This window comes from Pyxicephalus adspersus, chromosome 7, assembly GCF_032062135.1.
Source record: "Pyxicephalus adspersus chromosome 7, UCB_Pads_2.0, whole genome shotgun sequence".
Taxonomy (NCBI): Eukaryota; Metazoa; Chordata; class Amphibia; order Anura; family Pyxicephalidae; genus Pyxicephalus; species Pyxicephalus adspersus.
Genome location: NC_092864.1, coordinates 47471405 through 47486576, shown reverse-complemented (window position 1 = coordinate 47486576; position 15172 = coordinate 47471405). Strand labels below are relative to the sequence as shown.

Genomic DNA, 15172 nt, shown 5'->3' with positions numbered 1-15172 from the left:
ATGAAGTCTCCCCATTCAGGCACAATGCCTGTCGTCACATAGTCTGGCTTCATTATGTGCTTGAAGGAAAAGGATTGGAAAGGAAGATCACAAAAACGGCACAACAATGGGATCATTTTCTCAGACAGTCCCCCTACTTCATGACAACTTGCCCTTTGAGTTCGAGCAGTGACCTTCATAAGCCACCAAGCAAACCCCCAAGGCTTCTTCAGTGTTCCTTCCACTGCCCTTTTGAACTTAACATTGCCTTATACTCAGGCAGCATGTGAACTACAAACCGGCGCACAATCAAAATACAAGTTTCCGGAAATGTATTTCTCCAACGTAACCAAACAGAGAAAGATTCCTAAACTTCTCAATGGCAATGACTGAGTGTTTCTTCTTTTATATTAAACTGTCAGGAGAGCTGCAGATAAGTGAAACACTCCTATTGGGATCTTTTACGTAATGAGCCAAATTTTAAATATTGGTTATATTGATCTGTAATTCTTTAATATATAATATGACTTTGCTTTATATAGTACTACCATTCTTAGAATGACGTCAACATTTTATTCAAAAAAATCTTCCCTTTTCTCTGGTTGGGTAAACAGAGAAATGTATGCCTTTATTATGTATTGTACAGTTCTCACATTGGGTCTGATTGATTAAAGATCTCCAAGGCTGGAGAGGATACACTTTCAGTAAAGCTGGGTGATCCAGCAAACCTGGAATAGATTTTCTAAAATTGATTTGCTATTTTCTAGCAAATATTTTCAATTCTGAACCAGATCCATTTCAGATTTTCTCGATGACCCATCTTCACTGATGAAAATGAATCCTCCCCAGCCTTGGAGAGTTTTAATAAATCATGGCCATTGTTTCATATTGGACATTATCCGTGTTTCATATTAGATATTAATATATCTTTATATTATCAATATACATAGCACACAACTTCACCTAGCCTGACAGCCAAAATGTAAAAGTAAATATAAAAAGAGTGGTATTTATAATAATTCTCCAGAATATTTTGTTTAACCCAATTTTTAGAGAATCTGGACTATAGCAATTATGTAAGCGAGTCAGTAAACAAATATATTTGACTATATTTGTTGGCATCCAACGCAGCTCAGGACATTATAAGCCCTTCCTTAGGGGTTGTGATAGCACAAGGCAATAATTACAGGAATATTCTTCTTTAAATCTGTTTATTAAAGTTTTCAATATTCTCTGTGTGCATATTTACACAGTTCATGTTTTTAAGTTTGCAGAATTCACAAATAAATTTAGGCTCACACATGATGGCAATGGATACTAAAATAAGGATGTAAAAATTGTGTATGTAATAAATTCATAAAATAATGACAATAATAATGACATAAAAAGTATATGCTTTAAAGGCTTGTCAATCTTGGCCATTGTACAGACTGGCAGCTACAACAAACATGAAGGGGTATTATAATGCCCTGAATTAGTAACATTTCATAAACATAAATAATAATAAAGAGCTATGAACCCTATGTTTTGTGAGTTTTGTGTTGGTATTTTCATTTTAAGAAAAAAAAAGAAAGAAAGAAAGAATGCTTTGCGGTCAGTTTAAATTATTAATTTAAATGCTTGCATGTTTATAAACCAAAATCATTAATAATAATTAGGCGACAGAACATGTTGGGGTTTCAAATGAGAAAGCCCAGCCCTGGCTGCTCCCTTGTTTACTCATTGCCCACCTTAAAATTCATATGGTTCTACATTAGTTAGTAACATGTAGGGGTAATATTGCTTGTTTTGCAGTAGTGCTTATGTTGAAAATTGACCTTAATAACAAATAAGATAATATAACACAAGCAGTTAAGGCTTTTCACAGCATTGCAGTAAACTACTGCAATAAATCTGGAGTCAAACACCTTTTGACAAGCTATCTGTTGGCCATGAAAGGGTAATACAAAAGAACTTAGCAATATATAAAATATTTACATAATTATAAAAAGTTTTTTATTTTACAAAATATTTTTTCCCCAAGCATAAGTAAAATCACTGTAAATTCTGTTTTAGGGAAACACAAAGAATAAGCTTATCCAGGGAAATATGGCCAGTTTACATTGAGCCAGACTCTTTCTTCTAGCTGAAGAACTTTTAATCCTAATTACCCAGAAACTTTCTGATATAAAGGACCGCTGAGCGTTCACCCCTCCAGCCGGTGAATTGTGCAGCCTGCTGCCAGCAGTATATAATACCACCTGTATTATTATCACAAGCAGGCTATTTTTCCAGTTTGGGAAGATGGTAATGGTTATGTGGGAAAAAAACAGTAGACAAAAATGAAAAGAAAAAAACCTTATTACAGTAGCTTATGTTTTTCTTCAAAGGTAACCACATCAGCCTCAATGTAGACTCATCAGATTCACAACAGTCCATCTAATGACGAAAGCCCAGGCTGGATATCGACCATAAAAACATCTTATTTACTTAAATCATTTACTAACATTATGGCACATTTTACAAGTTGGCTGGCCACTTCCTTGGTGTTGATGCCCACCTGCTGGTGCCTGCATCATTGAAGAGATTGCCTGTAACTATCTATCTGGAGGCTGATCACACCTATGCACTGATTACCTATTCTTCATAACACTATCTGGCTGGGAGAGGAGTGCACACAGCTCTGCTGTTCACATTTAAATCCCAGGCTAAGGCTGTGGCCCCCTGGCTGTCAGTAGATGAATGTACTTGATCAGTAGTGCAGTCAACCTTTTTATTGACGGGGAAAAGAATGAGATAATAGAAATTACAGTTACCTCGGGAACTGGATGAGCTGGGGAAACTGTACCTGGCCAAACTATACTATAAGCAGTGCTTCTTTGTCTCCGCAAAAAGAAACATCTCCTTTGTTGAATGCTCAACTGCCTGTGTAAGAAGATATGATTGATTGGTGCAGAGAAAACTCTTTGACAGCCAGTCACATAACCTGCAAAGAGAGACATGAAAAGAAAAATATCAGTTAATATATCCTTTCATTTCTCAGACATCGTCAGATTAACTGTTGAATCGGTGTGAGTTTTTAGCAAGATTTTAAAAAAGAAAAGCGAAATTGTGGAGTTTATTTTTTACTGAAACTACATTAGTTATACAATGTATTAGAAGAAGATTAATACACAGGAAATTTACAGGGGAACTGTACTGAGAGCAATATGTGGACTGCCATTGCAGGGCTCTTCCTGAAAGTAAAGTTGTTGCATGGGTATATAAGGCATTTATATGTTCAGAATCATTGACCTGGAACACCCAAAGATCAGGAAGGTCACAGTCAGAACTGCTAATGGATAATCAAAGCAGCCAGAGGTAGATGAAAAGCAATATCAGCCTTTAGGCATCTCCACTAAAGATTTTCTTTTCCTCTGACCCAGTGCCCTTGGAGTGCCAACCTTTTACTTTTTTTTACATGTATCCCATTTAGCCCAAGCACACAGGGAGACAGTACTAGTAGTGGCGGTGTAAGCTTTTAGGGAGATTTGATACATTGGGCGTGATTTATTAAAGCTCTCCAATGCTGTAGAACATACACTTTCTTTAGTGAACCTGCTTAATCCAGCAAACCTAGAATAGATTTCTTAAAAGTAATTTGCTATTTGTCAGCAAATCATATACATTCCAGGTTTACTGGATCACCCAAGTTCACTGATGAAAGTGTATCTTCTCCAGTCTTGAAAAGCTTTAATAAATCAGGTCCAGTATTTCAGCAATTTAGAAACTTCTCAATGAACCTAATAGAGCTGATTCACTAAAACTGTAAAACGGAAAATAAACTCAGGAAAAATTGAGCCAGTACCCAAGACCAGCCATCAGCAAAAAATAAATCAGAACAGAATGGGTTTATAGGAAATGTGTGCTACAAGTGGTGGTGGGGATGAGTTAAAACTGTATTTTTCTGTGAAAGTAGTTATCTTTTATTAATCAGTTGGATAAGGAGGGCCATAGCAAAATGCTTACATCCAGGACATCCAGTTTGATTTTCACCATCATCAATAAACTAAAATAGGAATTAGTGTTACAAGTTACTAAACATTACAATGAGTGTCCTTAACAGTATGTAAAGGATATTACCCATAATACTGGCCATACCAATATTTACCAACACCCTTGTCTTACAGTTTTAGGGTCATAGGCCCAAATCTCAGAAGACTGCATGAAGTTTGTTCTCCCCACGTTTGCTTAGGTTTCATCCAGGCACCAGTTTCCTCCCACATCCCAAAAATATTCTGGTTATTGGCATATTTTAAATAAAGAAATAGAAAGCTAGACCAATGTAAATATGGTTTTCTGCTTATATATATTATATATTTGTGTTTCTTCTCCTTCAGGCAACACTATGCAGACCTAATGGATGGGGAGAGTTCTTTCCACTGAAACACACTGTCTGTTATCCATTGATAGGCTATTACATTAGGTCTGGCACTCGTTTTCTTTGGTTTGCCCCAAGTTTCCTTTAAAAGGTAACTTATGTGCATGGTGCCCCATTACTGCTAATCATGAACCAGCTTTGTCATCAAAGATGACTTTGTACACTACAAAAAAAAAAAAAAAAAAAAATAGAATATGTGAAAAACAAACCTTTTGATATATCAGAAAAATGCAATCTGATATAAAAGATTATAAAATAAATGTTTACACGAGACTTTAGATGTATTGAGGTGAAACTGTTAAATTTGTCCGTCGGCAATTTCAATCTATGCTTTCAGTACTTAAGATAAAAAAGCCATGCGGATAAACTTTAGCAGGTAGCATTATGGTAATCTTTTCATAAGACTGAAGTGTTCTTGAAAAATCTTGCAGTGTAATATGCAGGCACACACACATTTCACTCCTCATGAAGTAAAGAATTGGATTTTTATCTGCACTAATGTATTTATAGGAGGCCACAAAATTCACTCAAGCAGTTATGTTATATACATGCTCCAGCAATGTCAATTCTGCATGAAAACAAGGTTGGTATAAAATGTACTATTGACTGGACTTGTTTCCCCAATTTCATGTAAAGATTAAAGTCAAACTCTGCTAAGTGCCGTTGCTATCTAAGACATCCACAATGGAAAATCTGTGGCAATCTCTAGGGAAACCAACCTATATTCTATGGCTTCTCAGTGGCTCTGAACTTTAAAAGAATGTTATTCTTAGCTCCTATGGGTGGCTTGAGTAAATCCAAACAAAAAAAAAAAAAAAAAGAGAACAAACTAACAAATTAAGGGTGCTGTTCCCGGTACTAAGAGTATGATACAAACATCTCCAGGGGGTAGGTACTGGACTTCATGTTAGCTTTACTTATCTAGTGAAAGGAAATTTGGGGACTGGTATTTTAACAGCTCTTTTTCAGATAAATTGACGTTAGATTTTTTTGACTGGAAGGTTGGTAAATGGTAATTAGTAAGTTAGTCCTGATACTAAACTTTTTTTTTTTGCTTTGGAGAGAGTAAGGAATGGTAAAACTGCTGTACATTTTTTTTTTTAACATCTGTGCCTCGTTAGAGAAATTTTCCTTCACTTGTTGTCCTGTAGACTCAATGGGAACTAAGAAAATATATTTACAATGTCAATGATTTTTCCTTTAGCTGTCATGGTAAGAAGTGCCCCAATGGAAGATTCTCTATTTTCTGTTCTGGCTGATGCTTTAAAGTTTATAACAAGTAAAAATGTCTGTGCTTGTAAAACATTCTTAATATGTTTTTGAAATCAAAAATAGTCTTTTCCTACACTTTAATTAACCATTAACATGTTTATTACAGTTTTTCTTGGTAAGAAAGGAAGGGGGTATACCACTGGGAGGGTTGTAGGGGTTCCTGTAATTTTTGACAATAACCCTAGCTTTATAAATACAGAATTTTTATTCTAACCAAGGCCAAAATATTTATGAAGCAGCAATAATTTGTCCAGCAATGGAAGAGAAGTCATAATATTACACAATTCCTTACTGTTGTATTGATCGCAGACATGAATATGGTGAAAGAAGCACCATGAATAAGTCTTTTCTTCCAGGGATGAATTTCCGTGACATCACACACAAGACAAGTTTTTATGTCAGGCATTTGCACTGTCAACATAATGTATTTTATGTATATGACTGTGAGTTTCATGAGCTCTCAGACATCCCTTCATCCTGTCTGGGCTCTTTGAAGCTCCTTTCTAGGCCAGCTCTTCTCTGACTTCTCTTTCTAGATAAGATCATGTTAGAATGCATAATTAGCTTCCCTATTTACTAAAGCCACAAAAGGGAACACACCAACATGTGTATGGATGGAATAAGAGCCACTGATCTCATGTACATGCTCCATATTCTGATTAGGCTAAGTGACCTCTCCGAGGCAAATACAAATGATGAAAAGAAAGATCTGTCCTACGTTGAAACATGTGGCAAACTACATGTCGTCTCTTCTTCTGGGAGGAGGAAGTGCCAATCAACTTCTTTAAAGAAGAAGTCATATTTTACAAACACTAAGCTGCATGTATAACCCAATGTATGTTTGACAATTGTATTCACATGGTTCTGCATAAATAGATCAATTGCAGTTTGACTGAGAAACTACCTCAATGTTTGTAATAGTACAGTTTTTGTTATATTTGTCTGCAACAGTGCCATAAATAGCTTGATTATTACATCAAATTTTGGGAAGGATTTTGAAGATAATTTTGCTTTATATCTGAAATCTTATGAAGCAATGTTCACTTGTAATTAATGCTTTATTTGCTTGGCATTGGATAAATTCAGATAAATGGTTAGATTAAAATGTCTTTTTTTATTTTATTTTTTTTACCCAAAGGCATGCTAGGTTTGATTTGCTTCTTGGTCTTTCTAAATGATCACCAACACTGGGAACTAGTATTTTGTAAATCAACACTAAATCAAACTATAGTTCTCCAAAGAAGAACTGCGATTGGGCAGATTGTATATTGCGGAAAGGGCGGGTGATGTCCCTTCTGCAATAGAACATGCTTACCTGCAGACCCAAAGATGACAACTCTAAAGAGGAGCAGAAGAAGATGGGAATGCCCACAACGGAACAAGGTCAGGTAAGTGTATTTAAAAAATTGCAATCAGACATTCAAGCTTTATTTATTGCAGAAGGCACATTACCTGCCCTTTTTGCAATTAGGGACCTGGCTGGTCACAATCTCTTTAAAGTTATTCAGAACATAAAAGATGAAGACTGTGGTTGTATAATGAATAAATCTCTAAACATAAGGCAATTCTGGGCCTTCTATATGTTCTATAAAACCCAGTCATTTCACGAAGCCACCGGCCCTTATTGTCCTTTGGGGTGTTTGTCCACATCAGACAGCATTGAATCAATCAGGTGTCTGCATTTCATGCTAGGAAACAACTGTTATTATTGCCAAGTTCCAGAAGGCACAAAAAGCTTCACAAATTGTTTTGTAATACACATAAATATAATGCATATAAGTGAACGAAAATGGTTCTTATCAATATCCACAGAACAGACTATGCAGTAATAGTAAGCTAAAATATTTGCTATGGTTGACTAAGAGGAGACATCAAACTGGAGTTTCACTTTAATGTTGCAAATTACGAGGAGACCAAAAACGATAAACACGTCTTTCTTCGTATGTCGCTTTCATCAGCGCAGAAAAGGCAAGACAGAACCGTATAAGTTACAATATACAAAAGCCGATTGCATTTATTAGGAAAAACCCAAAGAATTTAGTGATAAGCCTCGGGCTGACTGGACATAACCAGACAAGTGCCCTTCATTACGAAACAAAAGCAAATTCATTCTACTGACAGAGGCTGATTACATCAAAGAGATTTTTGCAGGTGACCCATACCTGTTTCATCTACGTGTTTGGAGTCAGCTATGTCTCTAAGCAATTGTAATCATCATCTAACATGCAAGGGCCTTCCAGATCGGTTAAAGGATAGTGTCACAAGTCCCCCACTACAAGCTCCTTGGGAACAACGGTGCATTGATATTGCCAAGCATGAAGCCGGGTGCTGGTCACGCTATCCTGAGCATTACTAGCAGGGGTTAATTGCTAAGACAGCCAAATAAAATACAGAGAGAAGCGTATAATTACAGAGACACTGAAAGGCCACGCTCAATTTTGGAGCTTAGTTGCATGAGTAAGATCTTCAAAGGGAAAGAAGAAAAAAAAAGTACTTACCAAATCAAATGTTTTTGCTGCTGTTCTGTGGAGACAACAATTTGCATAGACAAGCGAACATAAACTGATGTAATTCTGAGGCGAGAGTAATCAGAGACAAATCTCTTTCATTATAAAACTACCTACTATCATATACACTATGTACAGAGGATTTTCAATAAATACTTTTCCTTTTATTATTTTGCGTAGACGCAGTTCTGCTAGAGCTCTCTGTGAAATATTTACTAATTTAAAAAGAAATTGTTATAGTTTTGAATCTATTTAAATGTTTACATTTTATTTTACATATATTTAAAATTACAAATGTATATATTCATGACAATGAAATCCCAAAACACAACAGAAGCTTTCAGTTTCTAGGTAGGTTGAAATTTCCTTTTAATGCTTCATACCGTGGTAAGAAAAATAAGGAATGAAGAGTTTAGTTCCGTAGTTTTCCACCTTCAGCTACTGAGCTCTGTAAAACCACAGGCTTTATGGCTGTGATGGAGAAGATTTGTCCCCTGCTTACATCCTATTTCTTTGGGTAAACAGGAGATGACACTAATATTCATAACTGCTATGTGGGTTGTAGTGGCATTAGGCCAAGGTGGACTGATCTCTGTAACTGGGCATTCTAGGTAAATGGTCCCGTTTAGATTTTAATGCAGTTTGGGTGGGCAACCAGAATTTATTTTTTTCCTTTAAAATGGAAAGATTGTGTACGATGCCATTTCTACTTTAGTTGGAAGTTTTGCTGGATTTTTATCGCTGTCTTTGTTTAAATTGGAGGGATTTCCTTTCCCAAAGCGAAAAAAGTGCAAGAAAATCTTCCCAACATCATGGAAAAACCTACTACCACTGACAATTGTCACAGCTGTACCTATTGGAACTTTACCCTTATACGCCTCTTTCATAGATTTCCTGTGACAGAACTACAGAACTAAGTTTTTCTAGCAACAATACTTTTTAAAATGTTTCCAACTTTAGCATGTGCAAAGTTTTTAGCTTTTGCTTCTCCTATAGTGTATTTTGTTTGTTGTATCATAGGATAATTATGACTTCTATCTGTGGGCAGCACTGTATCTCAGAGGTTAGAACGCTGGCATTGCAGCACTGGGTCCCAGGTTCAAATATTGGCCAGGACAAGATCTGCATGGAATTTGCATGTTCTCCCAGTGTATGTGTGGGTTTCCTCCTACATTCCAAAAACATGTAGTTAGGTTAATCGGCTTCCCCCCAAACTGACCTTAGACTGTGGTAATGACATATGACTATGGTAGGGACATTAGATTGTGAGCTTCTCTGAGGGACAGCTAGTGACATGACTATGGACTTTGTAAAGTGCTGCGTAACATGTTGGTGCTATATAAATACTGTCTAATAATAAATAACAAAAAAAGGATGTCTGAAATCATTATGCAAATGACCAATCTTGACCAGCATACCCAAATAAATCTTGGGCAGCCTTTATTGCCCAGCTACATACATTAGCAGCTCTTCAAGCATCAAGATGTACAATAAATTGCGCATAGACAACTCCCTAATGCCAACATTTCATTCGTATGATGATGGATGGCTATGGGTGTTGGCACTAGGTACCGATTCCATATTCACTGCCACTGCAGTAATTACTTTTACTGTACAGCATAATGTAACCAGGTTCGTTTATCATTTTCTTTGCATTACATAACTTTGATGAACATCGAGACCTCTCCTTTCAGGTCAGTAAATTTTCATGTAGCAGTTTGGAACTGATAGAAGGGAAGCCGTTCCTGACACTTCAATCTAATCTACTCTCTGTTCTTGTAAGTATCCCAGTAGCTGGCACTGGGCTTTGTTGTATGAATGTTCAGTAATTATGTTTCCTATTACAGCTAAACATTTTATCACAGTGCTTCCAAATTCACAAAGAATATGTAAATTATAAGATTAAGACATTTATCGAACAAAGAATATTATTGGAGGTGTACATCTTGTACCAGCTGCAAAAAAGTCACGGGGTAATAAAACTAAACCATAAAAAATAATGAGGTTATCGCCAAGAGTAGCGCTAATAGTAATCATTACAGGATAAAAGGGTGATTTGTGTGTATTAGTAATAAATTGGAACACAGTTAATGTAGGAAACAGAACATTCCACAAGTAATGGGATGTAGGTTTGATACTGCACCTTGAAAAAGACAGGGAATAACCTTGGAGAGTAATGGTTTGACCAGAAGATGGGCCAAGATGAAGACAGTGATTGCCTATGTTCTCTGCTATTGGTGCCAAATATCAGATTGGGGCATAAAAGCAATGGTGACAATATTTCACCAGTTAGTTTAAATAAACATTCCCCAAAACTAAGGTGGGAAGCTGGTATGAGGACCATTAATGAAGAGACTGAGGGCAATGGTGACTGTTTATTTTTTTGAATTGAAAGTGTGAAAATAATGAAATTTTTACTTCTGTAGCACAAAAATCACACGATCTAACATGCACTGCAAAAATGATAGGGGATACTTTTTAGAACTTTTATACAGAAGCCCTAAAGCAGGCTTCATTTCCAAAGTTTTCCAAATGATTAAACCAAATAATAAAGTTAGATAAAAATTTAACAACCTGGCGGTGTTGTCTGGTTGGGATGCAAAACGAAAAGGTCTTAACTATGTATTTAGCTTGTTCAGAGTTCAGAAGTCCTGTGATACAACCTTTAAATATAAATATTTTAACGGATTTACCAATCCGTCATCCCTATACATCTTGCAGGGACCAGGATATATAAATAAATCTTTCAAAAACATGAGTAGCTTTTCTCCGCACTGAAACAACAAACTACTTGACCTAGTTAGATATACCAAATAAATGCAGTGACTCTCCTGTACAGAGGAATAGGTAACTATACTCCCCCCAATACAAACAGGAAAATGTAACATTTATTTTGGACATCTTAAGGCGTTCTCAAAACGGGCATGGAAATTAGTGCTAAATAAATATATTAGGGTCCTGGTACCACTGACAGAATCACATTTTTAGTAATTATTTCTCTATTTTTCTAACATCACTTGCAATTTCTGCCATGGGCTGCACTTCTTTTAGCTAACCGCACACTATTTCTTGAGTAAATGAAAGCTCAAGGTAATAAGCTAATATTTTGCCTTCCATGTTTCCTCCTTTCCCCCTTCATCCATGACATTTTTAAATAAGATGTTTCTGTTTTCTTTACATATCCTAATATAGATCCCATGATATAATTACCGAGTTTCTGTGCTTCTTTGTGCAATGCATGTAGATCATGACTGCTAAGAGCTAACAGGGTGCTATACAAAGCTTCCTGAAAACACCATGGCATCCTGCCTTTGTGCTCCTGTCAGGATCTCTGATGCAAGTAACAGGCTGGTTCTAGAGAGGCATGCAAATATCAAATTACCTTGATGGGTGAATGTCAGTTTGGAAAAGCAGCAGTGCCTAGGCAGCCTGTAATTGCACGCACCCCACCCTAATTAAACTCATATGTCATGCTGATCTACCATGATTGATTAAATAAAATTCAATGAATTAAAGGGGCATAAAATAACAAATGTCATGAAATAAAGAAAAAAAAATGTAATCAGCCTTCCCTAATTGTTTTAACAGTATATACATTTTTTGCACACCCAAGTTGACTAGTCATTGCAAATTTTCTGTCCTGTTAACACAGCACTTAGAAGTTTATCTTCTCTCTTTGTATTAAAGTATCATTCTTTTCAAGTAATGTACACAAGCTAGATGATTGCAGCCCAAGACCAATATTCACAATTATCTTGGGTGAAAATCTAGTACAGCTGTACAATAGATGAATGAATGTGGATGACCACTTTCCTTTCCTTTGGAGCAGGACACAACAGGGTGCCACTTGCTCATCTTCCCCTTTCTATAGAACAGAACAGTGCAGCACTCCTTCATTCTTGTGTCACTGGTAACAATCAGGAAAGATAGCATCCAGTAAAAGAAATCCAACGTGTGTACATAAGCCATACAATTGAAGTCTGAGGATGCCACACTTTTGCCAGGCTCAGCCCCTGGGAAAAAGTAATACTAATCCATTTAACGCTTTCATGAACTTACTTCTAGAAGGAATTCTAGAATTCTGAGCATATGACACACACGTGCATGTTTCAAATGCCTGCATCCCCCCACTGTGCACTATGGTTCAACCTGCAGGCTGCGCCATCACTACTGCGCCCTTGGGACAATGTTGATCAATATTTGTGCCTTTTTTTTTGGACTACCAGCAATTCACTGAATCGTCCTATATACTCTGTAGAATATTTCTATACATACATTCAGAAAGGAAGCTCAGCATTGAATGACCTCTGCAAGCTGAACATAACTGCTGAAATGTGGAAAGTCAGTGCAATCTAAATAGATTTCCTATCAAATGTTAGAATAGTGCTTCAGTTAGATGAAATGGAAGCAAATGGCACGTTTTCCCTTTTTCCTGTCTTCAGAGGTGACAAGTGACAATGAGCAGGAAAAACTCTATGACACTTCATCAATACCACTGAGAGTTGACAAGAAGGTATAAAAGCACAAGAATGAAAGAACATCTCTACTAGTGTGATGAGGCTCATTCATAGTCCATTGAGTAGACAGGTGACACCAAAAAGCTGGCAATAGGATACATCACTATACTGTGTGTGAATCACAAGACTTACTTGGCAGAGTTTAGTGTGTTTAGCTTTTACCCAGAAAATCCAATGGCTTTGCTTATATTAGCTATTTTTCACATATTATATTTTGCCTAAAAATAATTATATGCTCACAGAATGCCTGGACCCTGATAAGGAATATCAATGCCAAGTGGTAGAATTACCATTATAGTGAGTGAGGGGGAGTGCAGTCTGATGCACACAGCTGAAAACACAATTAGAGTACATATACTGAACTTATTAACTGTAAAAATATTTATATTCCTGTCCATGGGGCCTTGAGAGTCATGCAGCCCTAATATTTAGGCCTTATTCTGACAAAATACTAAAAATAATCTAAAAACTAAAAATAAATAATCCACATAGCAAGCCATTCCCAGGCATATAGCAAACTACGTAACAATCTCGCTTTTACACAGGTGTTAGTCCGGAAAGATATTAGTCCAGCCAACCGTCCCAGGTAAGTTCAAACACGTTGGGAGTGTTTATCATTGACTGTGATCCAGCTGACTTTGGAGTATATGACTGCTGTGACTGATGGTTTGAGATTTACATGCTTTAGCAAAAGCAATGCGAGCAGCCAAAACAACATATCCAATCTTTTGATGGATTTAGGCAGAGGCGAAGCTACTGAAGACACATTCAGGAGTAATCGGTAAAGATAAATTTAGGACAGCATAAATAAAACCAAAGACTTTGCCCCACAATTCCTGAGCTTTAGGACAAGATGACCAAATGTGTACCATAGAAGCTGTAGCTCCACAGCCCCTAAAACACAATTGGGGTGAGCCTGGGAAATCTGGAACAAAGTACCATTGCAACATAGCTGAGACTGGATAAGTTGAGTCATCCCTTTGCTTCTGTCCAAACGTTGTATGTCAGCTCATATGCATAGCAGCATCTGAATAACCGTTAAAAGTGACCCAACCTCCCTTGTCTGATTGCTGATATATAGGGGATCACATGAGACTGCTACCAAGTTGGATTCAGGTATTTACATCTATTGAACTGTACAGACTAAATTAGTGCTTTTTAAGCACTAAACAAAATGCCTGGAGTGCAGTTATAAAACTAAAAAGATTTTTCCAAACTTAAGTAGGTGATCTTGAAAACGTGCACCCAGTTCATACAATTACAAAAGACATGCAATAGAAGGCTTGGAATTTGGATCGCGTTCCATATCTTTGCAGTCGTGGCTCATTCATTGAAGTCACTTGTCTATTTGTTTTTTGAAGATCAAGCCTCTGTTTAAAAGAACAGCCCCATTTACTGGCTAAACTTAAGGAGTTATTGATTTTATTATTGAAGGGTCCACCTCATGCTGGCTCTAGAGATATACACAGCACCAGTCTGTAGGCCGGCACTCAGCTGATATTGGTGCTGAAAAGACAGCATGCTGTGAATAAAATAGACATTCGTATCAAGTAAATGCTATCTGTTCTGGTAGCTTTAATATCAGTCAAATCTGTGACAGCAAAATCAGGAAACATACTGTCCATATACACAGATATACCCAAAGATTTCATTTAAATATCTGTTTCATATTCTGTGAAAGGGGATGGTATTATTGGGGAAATAGAGAGATTCAGATTACAGAACAGGCTTTGCACACTTGGAGGGAATCTGGAGGCAAGGATTGGAGTTAATATTGGTGAGACTGCTAGTTATTATTATTTCTCTTTTGCTGGATGCTTTAATGGTATAAACCTAGAATTTTGCAAAAAAAAAAATACTAAATCTTTTCCTAGGTCTATGAATCTATATATCCTACAATGTATTTGTATCTGCTGTAAAGCCAAGTACACCAGTCAACATCATATCTTAAAGTACAAACCCCAAATCTATTTTTCAGTATGTTTGGTGTTTCTTACTATATACACATTTTTATTAGCAATTTGTTTTCTTTGTGAATGTGTTTTTTTTGAAAATTGCAATGTGTGTGTGTTATAGCTCTCATATTTTCTCCTCCTGATGAAGTAGACCGTTTCCACGAAAACATCGACGAATGAACAAAAAACAACTAAGAATATAAGGAAATGTATGTATTTGATTTTAATATGTTTGTATGATTGATGTGTTATGTCAACTAATAAAGATTAGCAATGTTTGCAGAGAAAATTGTATACAGGAAGTTGATTTCAATACATCCTAAAAAAGAGATTTGGGGTTTACATACATATATTCATTGAAATGATCATCTAATAATAAAATGTATTCAAATAAAACCTAAAACAAAGTTTATTTTATATGTAAGTACATTGGAAAGAGTCAGTTTGTCACACGCCAGCAGCCAGTCCTACATGGAATATATTGCTATCCGGTGGTGGACATGGCTAACAGTGGGCCCAGTGCAGAACTGTATCTCCCCACCT

General features: G+C 36.5%; 1 protein-coding gene across 1 annotated transcript in view; it reads right to left on the bottom strand.

The window, feature by feature from the left end:
* Nucleotides 1-11474, bottom strand: part of METAP1D (methionyl aminopeptidase type 1D, mitochondrial) — a gene marked incomplete in the record, with an annotated part of 60338 nt that extends 48864 nt beyond the window's left edge. The window contains 3 exon segments of the mRNA XM_072418334.1: nucleotides 1-59; nucleotides 2775-2944; nucleotides 11368-11474. Of these exon segments, the coding sequence (XP_072274435.1) occupies nucleotides 1-59; nucleotides 2775-2944; nucleotides 11368-11461 (323 nt within the window).
* Between the last annotated feature and the right edge of the window lie 3698 nt (nucleotides 11475-15172).